The sequence below is a fragment of the Hemitrygon akajei genome, chromosome 3 (genome assembly GCF_048418815.1).
Source record: "Hemitrygon akajei chromosome 3, sHemAka1.3, whole genome shotgun sequence".
NCBI lineage: Eukaryota > Metazoa > Chordata > Chondrichthyes > Myliobatiformes > Dasyatidae > Hemitrygon > Hemitrygon akajei.
Window position 1 is genome coordinate 90,352,189 of NC_133126.1, and position 16,238 is coordinate 90,368,426.

At 45.9% G+C, this 16,238-nt stretch overlaps 1 protein-coding gene across 1 annotated transcript in view; it reads left to right on the plus strand.

Annotated features, from left to right (window-relative positions):
• Positions 1–2,998: 2,998 nt before the first annotated feature.
• The window catches only part of tyro3 (TYRO3 protein tyrosine kinase), a 106,846-nt gene continuing 93,606 nt past the window's right edge, over positions 2,999–16,238 (plus strand). Inside the window, exons 1-2 of the mRNA XM_073040324.1 lie at positions 2,999–3,455; positions 11,677–11,863. Of these exons, the coding sequence (XP_072896425.1) occupies positions 3,404–3,455; positions 11,677–11,863 (239 nt within the window). The 5' untranslated portion in view covers positions 2,999–3,403. The remainder of the gene's footprint in view (positions 3,456–11,676; positions 11,864–16,238) is intronic.

Below are 16,238 nucleotides of genomic sequence, written 5' to 3' on the forward strand. Positions count from 1 at the left end.
TTCTAATTCATTTTAGTCATTCTTTGCTGTTTTCATATTCCAATTTTCAGATTCATTACTCATCTCTCCATTATTCCTTATACAAATCATTGCCATCTCTCAATTAGAATCCAGCTTATCGCGAGGAAACATTATACTCTATAGAATTTATCTGATGTCTTTGATTGAGTTCCAGCCAGTAAGTCTCTATGGGCTATTTATAATGTATAAACCCAACCTGAACTGGATTGGATTACTCACCCATGCATACACATCTGCCCATTATTCTGCGAGCATAGATCACCCAGACCCCTAGATTATACACCAACTTCTACACTATTAGCTTGCAATCTCAGATATAACAGCGTTAATACAATCAGTATTAAAAGGGGAGTTTTATAGCATTTTATGCAAAAAAAGGTTTATTACTGACAATGCTGATGTGTTGGTAGCCTGGTGTGCACCTGTTAGTGCACAGTGTTGTGCCTGGAACTTTGTCTTCTCCCATCACTGAATCACCCCACTGCTCAGGGTGAACATACCTACTGACCTCAGTTATTGAGTTTCACAGCACACAAAGTTCAGTCCAACTTGTCCATACCGACCTGAGATTGTCCAATTTCTCTGCATTTGGCCCATATCCCTCCAAACCTTTTCTATCCACATGCCTGTCCAAATGGCTTGTAAACTGTGTAATTGTACCCACCTCTACCACTTCTTCTGGCAGCTCATTCTATATACCCGCTACCCTCTATGTGCAAAAAAGTTGCCCTGAGGTCTTCATTAACATTTTCCCCTCTCATTCTAGTTTTAAGCTCCCTTACAGGGTTCCCAACCTGTTTCATGCATGGAGCCCAGCTAGTAATCCAGGGGTCCACGGACCTCAGGCTGGGAACTCCCATTCTAAGAATCATCCCATGCCCCTCATGATCTTTTAAACTTCTATAAGATCACCCCTTCCCTCCAGGGAAGAAAGCCCTAAGCTATCCAGTTTCAAACTCAAGCCTTCAAGTCCCAGCAATATCCATATGAATCTTTCCTGCACTCTTTACAGCTTAATGACGTCCTTCTACAGCCGGGCAACCTAAACTACACTGGATACTCCAAGTGTGGTCTCACCAATATCTTGTAACATGATATCCCAGCTCTCGTACTAAATGCACAGACTGGTAAAGGCAAACATGCTAACTGGTTCTCACCAAGCTGTCACTGCTTTCAGGGAACTACAGTATTGTGCAAAAGTCTTAAGGCACTCTAGATTTTTTAATATGGTTTCGGAAAGTATGGCCCTGAGGTGTACAAGATATTAGGAGTGGATAGCCAGAGACCTTGTCCAGTGTGGTGGAAGTGTGGAACACTCTGCTGGGGTGGTGGGAGAGGAAGGTACATTATGGACATTGAAGAGCCTTTTTGATAGGCATCTAGATGATAGAAAAATGGAAAGCACTATGCAGGGGGGAATGGTCATATTACTGTAGTGTAAATTAAAAGGTTGTCACAACATCCTGGGCTGTGCTGTTCTGCTCTATGTTCTAAATTAACTAGTAAATAGTTTTCTTGTTGGTACATGAACTGAGGTACGTTCATGTGTAAAGCATACAGATCAATGCATTACAACAGCACGTTGAGGGAGTACGAGGCCAAATGCAGGCAATGGGACCAGCTTAGATGGGAATGCTCCTCGGCAGGGAGCAGAGAGTCGTTCCCTGCTGTTTAGACTCTCTGGTGGCCCCTGGCTATTGACTGCAGCTTCCATCCCATCCAATTGGAGGTGAGGGCCTTGAGCCCCACACCACAGGGCAAAGTGGTCCCGCGTGACACTTCACAGGCAGTCTCAGCACATCCAGGTGGCAGGTTTTAAAAAATTATTTATTTGGAGATATAGGATGGTAACAGGCCTTTCTGCCCCAGTGAGCCTGTGCTGCCCATGTGACTAAATCACCGACTGACCCATATGTCTTTGGAAACCGGAGCTCATGGAGGAAACCCTAATGGTCACGGGGAGGACGTACAAACTCCTTGCAGGCAGCGGCAGATCTGAACGCGGGTCGTGGGCCTTACACTAACCGCCATGCTACCCTGCCGTATTTGTACCATGTTCCTGGTGCAGCATTGCACAAGGGGGAATACAAAGGAGTTTATGACCCAGATCCAAGAACAAATCAACACTGGGTGCAGTACTAAGCAGGTACTATGTAAATACCCTCTGGGACTTCCTCAATAGGTCACTCAGCTTGACCCTTTTGATCAGACTCCAGACTGTAGCCCTCTCCAAGGTGATTACTGGTCCACCTCTAATCCTCACTTGAAAGCCTGATTTGAATAGGAGTAACAATGGTGTTACCAGGGCTGCACTAAACAAACAACAGAACTCAGTTCCAATCCTATGATGATCGCTGTTGAAATCAAATTCATTTTAATAAATGAGGTGAACAAATACACTTCCTCCCTGCCCTCGCTCTCCCCACAGCACAGTCGCCGAGTTCCTCCAGCAGGTTGCCTGCTGGTCTGGATTCAGTGTCTCCTCTTGTTCGTGGCGGCGGCAGTGACCAGGAAAGCCGGGGCCCCATTAAATACTCATCTGGGGCCCTCAGAAAAAAAGTCAACCTGCCGCCCTGACCCGGTTGGGCAAACACGTTGACTCCGGACCCGCCGACAACGTGGTTGCCTCTGGTAAACCCAGCCAGACACCCAGTTGCCATGGGCGAAAAATGCAGGACTTGATTGTGATGATCACAGGCTGCAGAAGCGTATTAATTATATCCGAGCTTTCAGCGCATTAAAGGATATCTATTATTCAATATAGAATCAATTTTGAACTATTTTAATAAGATTCCAGTCTATTACTCACGCTAGCTGTCCATTATTCTATAAATAAATCGCCTGAATCCTTCGATGAGATTCCAGCCCTTAACTCACTCCTATTATTCTGTAAAACATTTGGAGCTTTGATTGGATCCGGTCTGTAACAAGGTCCTGGGTACGCTTTAGTCACGTTCTCTAGAGGCAATCGGCGTGCACCCGGAGCCCCTCCTTGACTGAGCTGGCTCTGTGAAGACCCTGGCTGCAGAGAGGGAGGATTCTGCACCCCGAGTCTGAGGGGCTTCAGGCTTTAGCGTGCAGGAGCTGGATTGACTTCTTCCTAGAGGGCGAGACTCCTCCTCGCTTCCTGGCCCGGGATCCATAGAGGAAGGCGATGGGAGGTCCCTCGTTCTCCTCCTCCTCCTCCTCCTCCTCCTGCCCAGTGTTAGGTCGCTGGCAACGCAGATGTGCCGGGTAGACGAGCTGCCGAAAGGAGTGATGAAGGTTTTTTTCCGCTCCGGGCTAGGACTCACGCCGCGGTCGGAGTGTAGAACGGCTTCGGAGACACATCCAGCCAACCGGCTACCCCCGTCCCCAGCTGAAGCCGGGCTGAAGTAGCTGGATGATTGTGGTATCGTGCCTGATCATCGCCTCCCTGCTCCGCCTCACCTGGGGTAAGCCTGCCAGAAGGGAGGGGAGGGGTGCGGTTGTGTAGGGGAGAAAGTTCGGAGCAAGAGGTGCGAAGTTTTCCAAACTCTTAACTTGGGACAGTGACTGGTCAGTGTTTTAATGTTTGTGGTTCGTACTTCCCTGTTCCCGTTCAGCGTACAGTAATTTCGTGCTTGTGCGTTTGCTGGGATCTTGTTGGCTGGAAGTTCTTCGGCAACCCCCCTCCCCTCCCCTCCCCTCCCCGCAGTCACTCCAGCTCAGGACAGAGGAAAGCCGGCAGGTCCGCGGGCAAGAATGAACGGTCCCGGGTATTGGCGTTAGACATCGGAGAGAGGGAGGTAAACGCCAGGGGCAGAGAGAGGTCACCCGGGTGGAATTTATAAAGCACCTTAGAAAGTCACTGAAGGGTTTTTTGTATGATTTTGTGCATAAGTCATCTTGCTAAAGTACAGTGACATCAGAGGGAGGTGACATCACACCCAGAATGTCATATTTCAATGGGATTACATTTAAAGTGACATCACAGTGCAGTGAATTCACGTAGTGATATGCCACCACACTGTTATGTCACGTGACATCACATTGTGCAATATCAGGCCACAGTGACAAGTGACTTCACACCACCACAGGTGTTGTGTAACAGTGATGTCACTACACAGCAACAACACCACAGTGACCTCGTGTCACTGCGCTGTGACATCACACCTACTGACAATGCATTATGACTGTGACCTCGTGTCCCGGAGCAATCACACAACGCACATTGCGTGAAATTGCACACTCAGCAATGAGATCACAACACAGTGATGTCATATTGCTAGCACATCACACTGCCCTCATCTCACATCACAGTGATGTCACAGTCACACTTGGGGACCCTTTGCTAGCTCTTTGTATCACACCGCATCCTAGTGAGATCACACTCCATGGGTCTTGGGAATGGGTGGCGGGGGATCTGACCAGGCAGACTGCCTGGCAATGTTTAGGGAGTATGTTCGTGCACAGGTAAATTTTGAGAAGGAACACATGCCGTCCACAGTGACCATAGAGACGTTCTGGGAACGATGGGCTCTGTGGGTGGTTAGTGCCATCATTGACAGAGATGGAAACATTTTAGTTTAATATCATTTGTCTATTCGTAGTGTAGTAATTATGTTAGTCACTGGTTTGTATATATTGTGGCACTGAATTTGCAGTATTTTGTTAAAAAAAAGTGACATCACATTGCACAAATGACATCATAATGTATCATGCAAGAATGACCACAGACCTCGTGGGAATAAGATGAAGTATTTTTTGTGATTTTAAAGAGGAAAAAAAATCCTTCTCACTTCAGCACAATTCTCGTCTCTGAGGCACTGCGTAGCTGCCTCAGGGTCTTGTGAAGATGTGTAAAGTCGACTTTTGGCCATAGAGCAGCACAGCATGAGAGTAAGCTCTTCAGCCAACGCTGTCTGTGCCATCGTGACACTGTCCACACGTGCGTGGATATATGGTAAATGTAGGAGACCTGTGCCTCCCCCTCCCCCCCCCATACTAGCAACATTCCCCAAATGAGCACATTCATCAGGTTTGCGAGGCCTGCCGCAGCAACAGAGCTTGTCCGAACTCCTCTGCTACTTCCATTGACTTGTGGAGCTGTTGTCCACATGTAGAATCCAGACCGTGTGCTTTCCTCGCTGCTGCCGTCAGGCAGGAGGGGCCGAACACCACCAGGCTGAGTAACACCTACTTTCCAACAGGCAGCTGTTCTTGAACTGACCTGCCTCAGCAATGCAGCATTCGAGCTGCCATGGACTTGTCTCCGAGTGTGTCTTTGTTTTGTTTGCACTAAGATCTTGTTTTTGCATGTTCAGTCAGTATGGTATATTTTTATGTATAGTTTATATATAATTCATGTTCTGTGTGTTCCTGTAGAGCTGCTGAAAGCGTGTTTCAATGTACCATTTCACCGTGCGCTTGACAACAAACTTGACTCTGACCCACTTCTCCCTCTGTCTAGAAACCAGTTCTCCACCCCCCCCCCCCCTCGCTTTGATGGATTTCTGCCCTGGTACACTTGCTATCCAACCCCATTCTGATCCCCAGTCCTAACCCCCCTCCCCCACGGCAACACCCTGGCTCTGATCCACTCCCCATCCTTTTCATACTCTGTCTTCATTTGCTCCATGTTTCCCTTCCTGCCTGTCCCCTGTCCAGCCCGCTGCCTCCGAGCTGCCCTCTCTAGACTACACTCTGTAGCGTGCAGCTGATTGCCAATGCAGTGTCCATGCACCTTTCTGGTGCTGAGAATGCTTGTTGCAGGTTGCACTCTGACAAGCTGCTGCGGGACTGTTATTTTCAGCCAGTGTCTTCTCGTAACGACACGTCAAGGTGTGCAGACTCTTATTTTAAGTTCAGATTCAGACTTATTTGTCAGATTTACACGTTAACGTATTGTGAAATGTGCCGTTTGTGTTAACAACCAACACACCCGAGGGTGTGCTGGGGGCAGCCAGAAAGTGTCGCCACATGTTCCAGTGTCAGCATAGCATGCTGTCAATGCTCGGCAAAACTACACAGAACACAACAAGCAACAACAGTCAAACAAATCCCTTTCCTCCCTCCCGCCCACTGCCATACACAGACAGACCTCCCACTCCTGCACACACCTCCAGTCTCCAGGCTTCACACCTCAGGCTCTGACTTCCGATCAGCCTGACAACCCAGATCTCCTGACGTCTTACAACATAGAAACAGGCCATTCAGCCCACTGGGTCCATCCTGACCATCAAACACCAATCCTACATGAACCCTATTTTGTTCATCTTACCGTCTTGCCCAAGCTTCTACCACTCACTGGAGCTAATTTACAGTGGCTGACTAATACGCCTCTTTGGATGTGGGAGGACAATGGAGCACCAAGAGGAAGCCTGTGTGGTTGAGGGAATGTGCAAAGTCCAGGTTTTAAATAAAATGCCAAACCTGATGTAGATCATTAGAGTTGTAGACAATTTAATTACTGCAAAATCACTTCCACCTTGAGCCAGCAACTGCGTGCTTGTGCATCATGTTACCTAATCTGGTCCAGAAAGTTTAATTTTAAGCAGGACCTTAATTTGGAAATCATACAGTGATTTGCCGTTACAGTCTCTCTCTGGATTAAGAAATTGACCTGTAGATACTTATTTCAGAATGCTGCTTCTGGATTTCATTTTGGCATTCGGCACTATTGACCCACAGACCTTGGTGAACAAACTCCTGCTGCTTAGTCTAAACACACCATTGTTGGACTTCCTAACAAATAGATCTCAGATTGTCAGGATGCACAACTGCATCTCCCTCCCCATCATCCTTAACACGGGTGCCTCCCAGGGCTGGGTGCTGATCCCATTGCTGTACACTCTACTCGCACGCCACTGCACGGCCGAACGCCCAGGCAGTCACACCGTCAGGTTCTCTGATGACATGACGGTGACGGGGCTGGTCACGGACAATGATGAGACAGCCTACAGAGAGGAGGTGGAAGAGCTTGAGGCAAACAACCTCTTCCTTAATGTCAACAAGATGGATGAGATGGTAATCAACTTCAGGAGAAATTGCATCACTCATATCCCCCTTTACGTTGGTGGCACTACTTGCAGTTTCAGCCCCCTGGGAGTGCACAACCTCTCACGGTCCCAGAACACATCCTCCACAGTTAAGAAAGCTCACCAATGCCCCTACTTTCCGAGGAGGCTGAAGAGAGCCGGACTTCGCTCTTCCGCACTCACGTCATTCTACAGCTGTACCACTGTTTGGTGCAGAAACTGTACTGCAGCGGACAGGAAGCTACAACAGGCAGTCAAAACTGCCTAATGAATCATTGACCCCAGTCTACCCACCATCAACGACACATGTACAGAAAGGTGCCTGAAAAGGGCCAGTAACATCATGAAGGATCCCACACACCCTGCTCATGGACTGTCTGTCCCACTCCCATTGAGGAGGAGGCTACGTAGCATTCACACCAGGAACACCAGACTCAAGAACAGTTACCTTTCTCAAGCAGTAAGTCTCCACCCACTAACTCCACCACTACTTTATTACTTTCTGACAGACACCTTATGTACAGCCTAACGTCACTTTATGGGCATACAATCAATCGATGTACATCAGCTGTCTTATGCATTTGTATTTATTGTGTTTTTTCTAATATTATTATTGTGTTTTTTTTTATCTCCTGTGGTTTTTTTTGTGCTGCATTGGATCCAGAGTAACAATTAGTTTCTTCTATTTTACACTTGTGTACTGGAAATGACGTTAAACGATCTTGAGTCTTTCTGAATGTTTCATTCCTTCATCCAAACAGGAAGAGCAAGCTATGGGATGGGTGTGTTGCAAACAATTATGTTGTTGGTAGCAGCAGGCAGTCCCCTGTTGTTCTATCTGGTGAATCATGGAACTAGGTGCTGGAGCAGGTTCAGCACTTCCTTAACCCAGGGGACAACTGGACTGGCAAGCATTGTTTCATTTCCAAACTAAGGTCGTGCTTGAAGTTAGAAGTGTCCTTTGTGCTGCGTTGCATAGGATAACATTCAGGTTTGATTGCCAAGTCTGCTTGGTGTTGTCCAGGAGGCTTCATTGCGTGGGTTTGCTTGCCAACCTGTTGTATCTCCACTCTCCCACACTAGTTGCCCAAGACATCAAACTCTTTGCAAAGTATCCTTATTCACCAGTTGGGAAGCAGACTGATTTCCCTTAGTTCACTGGGGTACTCTCCACTTCCTGGTCTACAAGTTCCAATGTCATGGTGCTTATTTCTTTGACACCATGGGTTGAATTGCAGTGTGAAATCAATTGTGACTTCCACTGGTAGCTCTTATATCAGCTTTCACCCCCCCCCCCCCGAAAGGATTTCACAGCTGCAGAATCAGTGTGAACATTTTAAATCAAATTGGGTTTATGAGGTGTACAGGTACTATGAAGGACAGGTAGAATGAACAACTTGCTCGCAGCAGCATCACAGACCCTTACGGGCAGACAACAGCAGAATATAAATTATATATCAATGATGCACAAATTATACAAGGTGGCAAAGAGGGGAAAAAAAGATTGTGGAATGCAAGATATTAGTGCAAAAGTAAAACCAGACTGTGAGACAAACACTTTTTAGTGCAAGAGGAGGTCCGTAGTTTTCCATTGCTGGGTGGATTAGGGTTGTTCAGGGCAGTTCAGGAACTTGGCGACTGGAGGAAAGCAGCTGTTCTCGAGCCTGGTTGTGTGGGACCTCAGATTTCTGTACCTCCTACCCAATGGTATCAGCAAAAATAGGGCATGACCTGGATGGTGGGGCTCCTTCAATAATCTCTCATCCGCATCCTCAACCTGAACTGTTATCTCTTTCTCTCTCCATTGATGCTGCTTGACTTGCTGGGTATCTCAGCGCTTTCCATTTTCACTCCAGATAGCCAGAATTTGTCGCATTTTGCTTCTCAAAGGCGAACTTGCATTATCCTGTGTGCATTATGCCCACATGCTTGAAGCAAGTAGGGCTGATGCCAGCCCACATTTGACAACTCTTCCATCTGGTTGATTCACCTAAGTGCCTTTAACAGGCAGCGTGGGCCAGACGCAGGAAATCAGGTCTGAGCGCTGGGATCACACCAGCATCTGCACTGCATAGAGTGATCATCAATTAGTTGCAGCTTTCCATCGACATTCAAGTCATTTATGAAAATTAGAAACTGAATTGATTCCAAAACCAATCCCTGGTGCACCCCACTCAGTACTTTCCCCTCCCACTCTGATGCAGTTCCGCAAATAAATAGCAATCATTGCCTCCTCTTTGTAGAATGAGGCAACGGAGAAGGAGGCCCATCATTCTTATGCCCACTATATTGAAGATGTCAATTACTTTGCAAATTACCTTCAATCACTTGATTACAACCCTTCTTGGAAATAGTTTCTCTTTACTTGATATGAAATCCTTTCAGGATTTTGAATAGATCTCTTCATATCTCCCCTTTACCTTCTCTATTCTAAAGGGAACAATCCTAGATTATTCTACAATAACACACACAAAATGTTGGAGGATCTCAGCAGGCCAGGCAGCATCTATGAAAATGGATAAACAGTCGAAGTTTCAGGCTGAGACCCTTCTTTACGGCTGAAAAGGAAGGGGGAGAAGGGGGATTGCTAGAAGGTGATAGGTGAAGCAATGTGAGTGGGAAAGGTAGAGGGCTGGAGAAGAAGGAATCTGATAGGAAAGAAGAGTGGATCATGGGAGAAAGGGAAGGAGGAAGGAACCTAGGGGCAGGTGAGAAGACGTAAGGGGCCAGAGTGGGGAATACAAGAAGAGGGGAGGGGGAGGGATTTTTTTTAACGGGAAGGAGAAATCAATACTCATGCCATCAGGTTGGAGGCTATCCAGATGGAATATAACTTGTTGCTCCTCCACCCTCAGGGTGGCCTCATTGTGCACAAAAGAAGGCCATCTCACCTCTCTTCCATTACTGGTGGTACTATGAGGTGGCCAGAAATGGATCGAATATCCAGGTGTAATTGCTTTTGAACTGACTGTTTGCTTTTCGCTGGCCTTGAAGAATCTGGATTACGTACATAAATCCATGAATCTCTGTAAATGCACGCTATCGTAAACCAGATCATTTGTCATTTTTTTCTCTCTTCTTATTCCACTGTTGTACAGTTTTTGTGTCAGATTTCATCCATCATGTGTATTACTAATGTATGCTCTTTATTAGCTGCCTCCGGTCTCCTTCCTGTCAGCTTTGACCAGTCTGGCCATTCTCCTTTGACCTCTCTCATTAGCAAGGTATTTTTGTCCACAGAACTGCTGCTCACTGGAATTGTTTTTGTTGTTTAGATCATTCTCAATAAACTCTAGAGACTGTTGTGCATGAAAATCCCGGGAGATCAGCCGTATCTGAGATACTCAAATCACCTCATCTTTCGCCAACAATCATTCCATGGTCAAAGTCACTTAGATCACATTTCTTCCCCTCTCTGATGTTTTGTCTGAACAACAACTGAACTTCTTGACCATGTCTATATGCTTTTATGCAATGTGTGTTGCTGTCACATGATTGGCTGATTAGATATTTGCATTAACAAGCAGGTGTACGGGTGTACCTAATAAAGTGGCCACTGAACATATGGTGACAGAAGTATATTCTGAAGTTACGATTGTGTACCTTTTCCAAGTTTCATTACATGCGTTAACCTCAAAGTTGCAAACTATATCCCCAAATCCAGATTATGAATATATATCAAAAGATGCAATGATCTCAAAATTAGTCCCTAGGAAATGCCACTATTAATTGTCCTCTTGTTAGAAAAACATTCATACACTGCTGTTCTCTGCTTTCCAAATTTCTATCCAGATGGTCACCACACACCTTTACTTTAGTTCAGTTTTGCTAAGGAGTCTGCGATAATTAGTTTTCCCAAACATCTTTTGAAAATTCATATACATAACATCAACCACATCATTATCATCCATCCCCTTCTGCTATTAACAATTTCATGACCTTTCCTTGACTAGCCTACATATCTCCAGTAGGTTTCCTCGCCTCATCACTGATGACAGATCATTTTCATATTAGAGGAATGATCACAATTGAACACTCGGGGACCAAAGGCAGAATCTGCTTCATTGAGTTGTTTATGTGCTCTTTGATAGGCACAGAATGGGAGGATATGGGCCAAGTGCAGACTGAAGAGATCAGTTTAATTAGCCGTCATAAACTTAATTAGTTTAGCACAACATTATATTCCCCATACTGTAATTTGTTTTAATGTGCTATATTCTATGCTGTAAATATTTAGCAGATCAGACCTCGTGAGCTTCTCCACAGATGCCGTTTGACCTGCTGACTATTTCCCATTTTTAATTCAGATTTTCAGTAGCTTTTTGCTATTGTGACTATTCTGGATTTGCTAATCTCCGTGATATATATTGTTGAGCTTATCCCTCTTCCCATTTTGAACAGTATTTTAGTTTCAGAAAATACTCTGAAGTTGATGGGCATGAAATCTGCTTTGTTCATCCTAATTTCTGAAAGAGTCAGCCTCTGTGTGGCTGATTGTTGTCTAGCAGAATCAACATCACTTGATAGGTATTGTTTTGGAACTATGAGTTATTTCTATGGAGGTGGAGTTCTTAACTGTTCGAAATGTGTTGATATGCTCTAATCTTAATGGGATATACTTTGTGAGCCCATTCTGATTCCTCCTTTTCACTTTCAGGGCTGGACTTTGTGGTTGGCCCTGCCAACCTCACCACCTCAGTGGGTCTGAATGCCCAGATGCGATGTCAGTTGAAGGGTGTCTCCAGATGGCCCAACATCCATTGGCTAAAAGATGGCGAGCAGCTGTACAACGCTGATTTCACCAGCGTGCCCCTCGACGAGGATGAGGTGCTGAGTGTCATCAGGTAATCCTGTGCACTAGGAATCCCGTAGCTGTTTGAATCTCGCTGCAGGGATGTGGGTCTAAATCTCAGGCTGATGATCAAAAAAAGTGCCCTGACCAGAGGCATTGACTTTGAGATAAGATGTTTAAACTCGGGTGGTTTCTGCTGTCTAGCATGAACATGAAAGGTCCCATGGTATTATTGTGAAAAGAGGTCACGTAATTCTCACTAGTTCTCTGGTTATCATTCCATGAACAACTCAGAAGCTGTTGTTAATTGCATTGCTGTTGGTCGGATTTTGTTGTTTGGAGTGTTTCCTCTCTAGAAACACTGACGATGCTCTTCTGAAAATGCTGAGGTTGTGAAACATTATGTAAATCTTATTACGTTGTCTTACAAGCACAGTGAGGGATATTATAGCGGGAAGACATCGTACACAGCTGAGCTGAGTGCTCCTGAGTTTATTGTGAGAGGGTATGGATGAAACGACTGAAGCTGTACTGCAGTGTCAGATGATTGAAATTATGTGCGAACTTTCGACTTTAATCCATAGTGAATTCTCAAACAGTTAGGCTGTTGAGATGTGTGCTAAACAGAGGTGTCATGCTGATTCCAGGGGAAATAATGCTTCCTGAGTTGTTTCCAGCACCTGATGGAGGATAATTTGTTTCCGCCTTTTTCCCTTACTTGACTGAAGGCAGTAAATGATGGCGCTACTCAGTAGAGGTAATACTCAATCTTATTGTTGTGTCAAAGCTCAGTTAGTAGCCGTACCTAAATCTCAACATTCTGGATTGAGACCCACCTTGGGGGTTAAAGTATGAGCCCTGTAAGCCTCACAGAATTGGAATATATAGTCTGGTTCCTCAGAACAGCAGTCAGCATTAAGGACTCCGCCACATAGCTGAGAGGAAGAGGTTTGAAAATCATTGAAGTTCTCCATCTCAGAGAGTTCCAGAGTTTATTGAAGGCTAGAAGTGATGGACTTTGGCTCCCTAAGAGATCAGGGCATTTGCAGTGGGCTGGAAAGTGATTGAGTTCCCAAGCCCCAGTCCCTCTCTCCAAGAGAAGTTCTCGGTGGAAGAGGCTGCGGGACAATGTGGTGAAAATGATAGTAAAACCTCTGATAGTAAAAATAACGGGAAGAGAGAGCATGGTAACAGACAGATACCATCAACTCCTCTTTGTTGAAGGACAAAGCCAATACAGGAAACAGATGACACAGGCAAACAGCTCATCAAAATGGATGTGACAGGAGGAGAGACACAGACATACACCGACAAGGAAAGAAACGAGCTTCTGGAGATTGGATTCAGTATAGAGTCCAACGTGCCCCAGCTCCAGGAGCTAGAGGGTAAAAACAGTTAGACTAAGGGGTCCAGGGTCAAGTGAAGTCATGGGAGCAGGTGGTGGATAGTCATATGGGCAGTTAGTGCATATCACAAGTCCTGGTTATGTGACCACTGATACCAGGCAATCTCTGAAGGGTATTGATAATTGTTGCAGGGGATGGGAACCAGGGTGCCAGAGCAGATAGTGGAGAGGTTGTAGAGACAGATGTTGTTAAGACCTTAGACAAAGTCAGGAATTAACAGTTGAGCATGATACGACGAGCGTCCTGTGCTGCAAATATTTCAAAGCAAAAAGTATCGTAAGAAAGATGGGTGAGCTCAGGCCATGGATCAACATATGGAATTATGACATTGTAGCTCCATTAGTGAGACTTCGTTGCAAGAGGAGCAGGTCTAGCAGTTCGATATTCTGGGATTCCACTGTTTTAGATGCAATAGAGTGGGAGATATTAAAGGGTGGTGTTACTAGTCAGGGAAAATCTCACAGCATTGCTCAGTCAGGATGGGCTGGAGAACTTGTCTGAGGAATACAAAATCTATGCCACGTTAACAAGGCTATGTTACAGACCACCCAACAGTCTGATGGAGTTAGAGGAACAAATTTGTAGAGGGATCACAAACTGTTTCAAGAAGCATGAGGTTGTTATAATAGGTGATTTTAACTTTCTACATATTGACTTGGATCTGTCTTCACTAGGGAAGACACAAACAATCTCCCAGATGTAATAGTGGTCAAAGGAACTAGGGTAAAGGATGGACTGAAGGAAATCTATATTAGGCAAGAAACGGTGTTGGATAGACTGTTGAGTCTGAAGGCTGAAAAGTCCCTGGGACCTGATGGTCTGCATCCCAGGGTACTTAAAGAGGTGGCTCTAGAAATCGTGGACGCATTGGTAATCATTTTCCAATGGTCTATAGATTCAGGAACAGTTCCTGCTGATTGGAGGGTGGCTAATGTTGTCCCACTTTTCAAGAAAGGAGGGAGAGAGAAACAAAGAATTATAGACCGGTTAGCCTGACATCAGTGGTGGGAAAGATGCTGGAGTCAATTATAGAAGAGGAAATTACAACACATTTGGATAGCAGTAGAAGGATCAGTCCGAGTCAGCATGGATTTATGAAGGGAAAATCATGCTTGACTAATCTTCTGGAGTTTTTTGAGGATGTAACTATGAAAATGGACAAGGGAGAGCCAGTGGATGTAGTGTACCTGGACTTCCAGAAAGCTTTTGATAAAGTCCCACATAGGAGATTAGTGGGCAAAATTAGGGCACATGGTATTGGGGGCAGAGTACTGACATGGATTGAAAATTGGCTGGCTGACAGGAAACAAAGAGTAGTGATTAACGGGTCACTTTCGGAATGGCAGGCTGTGACCAGTGGGGTACCGCAAGGTTCGGTGCTGGGACCGCAGCTGTTTACAATATACATTAATGATTTAGATGAAGGGATTAAAAGTAACATTAGCAAATTTGCCGATGACACAAAGCTGGGTGGCAGTGTGTAATGTCAGGAGGATGTTATGAGAATGCAGGGTGACTTGGACAGGTTGGGTGAGTGGGCAAATGTATGGCAGATGCAGTTTAATGTGGATAAATGTGAGGTTATCCACTTTGGTGGCAAGAACAGGAAGGCAGATTACTATCTAAATGGAGTCAAGTTAGGAAAAGGGGAAGTACAACGAGATCTAGGTGTTCTTGTACATCAGTCAACGAAAGCAAGCATGCAGGTACAGCAGGCAGTGAAGAAAGATAATGGCATTCTGGCTTTTATAACAAGAGGAATTGAGTATAGGAGTAAAGAGGTCCTTCTGCAGCTGTACAGGGCCCTGGTGAGACCCCACCTGGAGTATTGTGTGCAGTTTTGGTCTCCAAATTTGAGGAAGGACATTCTTGTGTAACACTTACCCAACAGGCTGGTATATGTCTAGGGGAAAAAGAAATCCAGCCACACACCAACCCACCTCCCGTTCACGCAGGTGCTGTGAGAATCGAGTTTATGCCTCGCGCCCCGCCGGTAGTATCAAACTCACAACAAATACCGGTATGACATACACTTTAAAGAGTTTACTAAAATTAAAAGAGTATTAGGCAGTACAATATATATATATATATATATATATACAAGAAAAAACAAAAGGCGCCAACTTATCAAAATTCAGTCAGTTTAGTTCACTTCGGTGGAGCTCATCCAGCGAACCATTCGACTCCTAGGTGGTCGTCCTCCCGAAACTCCCACTTCGGACTCCCCGGTGGTCTCCCGAGCGCACGTCCTCCTTCCTCGGCGTCTCCCTCCGGACTCCTCAAGCCCGCGCAACCCCTCCCCCAAGGTCCCAGCCTCACAAAACACAATAACATTCCCCATTGATTAACAAGTGAATACAATTACCATATCAGCCATTCTAAAGTGAAACAACGGCGAGAGAAACTTTTAACAGACAAAGAAGCATTCCTACTCGTAACAAACCAAAGAAGCCCTTTTTAGTAACATACACAGGACATTGTACATTCTCTCCCCACCAGCAAATGTCATGCCCTCATGGCATTACTAGAGTTCCCCAAAGCTTCTTGCAACACCCAAAACCCAACCCAGGTGCAGAAAGCAGTGACATAACTACCCAGAGCAGTAGAAATCACACTCGGTTCTCCTGGTACCACATATGTCAACCTCTCTGGGGGGCGCCTAATCCTCTGAGATCTCCATACCCCTTCTGCCCCCCTGGGCTCCCTCTCCACCTGCGAACCCACTGTCTCGGACACCCCAGGTCTTCCTGACAGACCCTCACCCCCTTCCTCACGGGGGTCCTCCCTCACCTGAGATCTCTCCGGCTCACGCTCAGGCTCCACCCTCTCTCCCACCACTATTGGCTGCCTCTCCATCTGACCCTCAAGACCTTCCCTCCTCTCACCCACTTCAGTATGGGAAGGGCCAGGAGCCTCCTCTCCGGGTACTGGAACACCAGCGAATGGGAACAGGGGCCACTCATCTGAGTCGTCCTCTTCCGAATCAGTAGCCATTTCCGGGCGAGGGACCCGTCCCCGCTC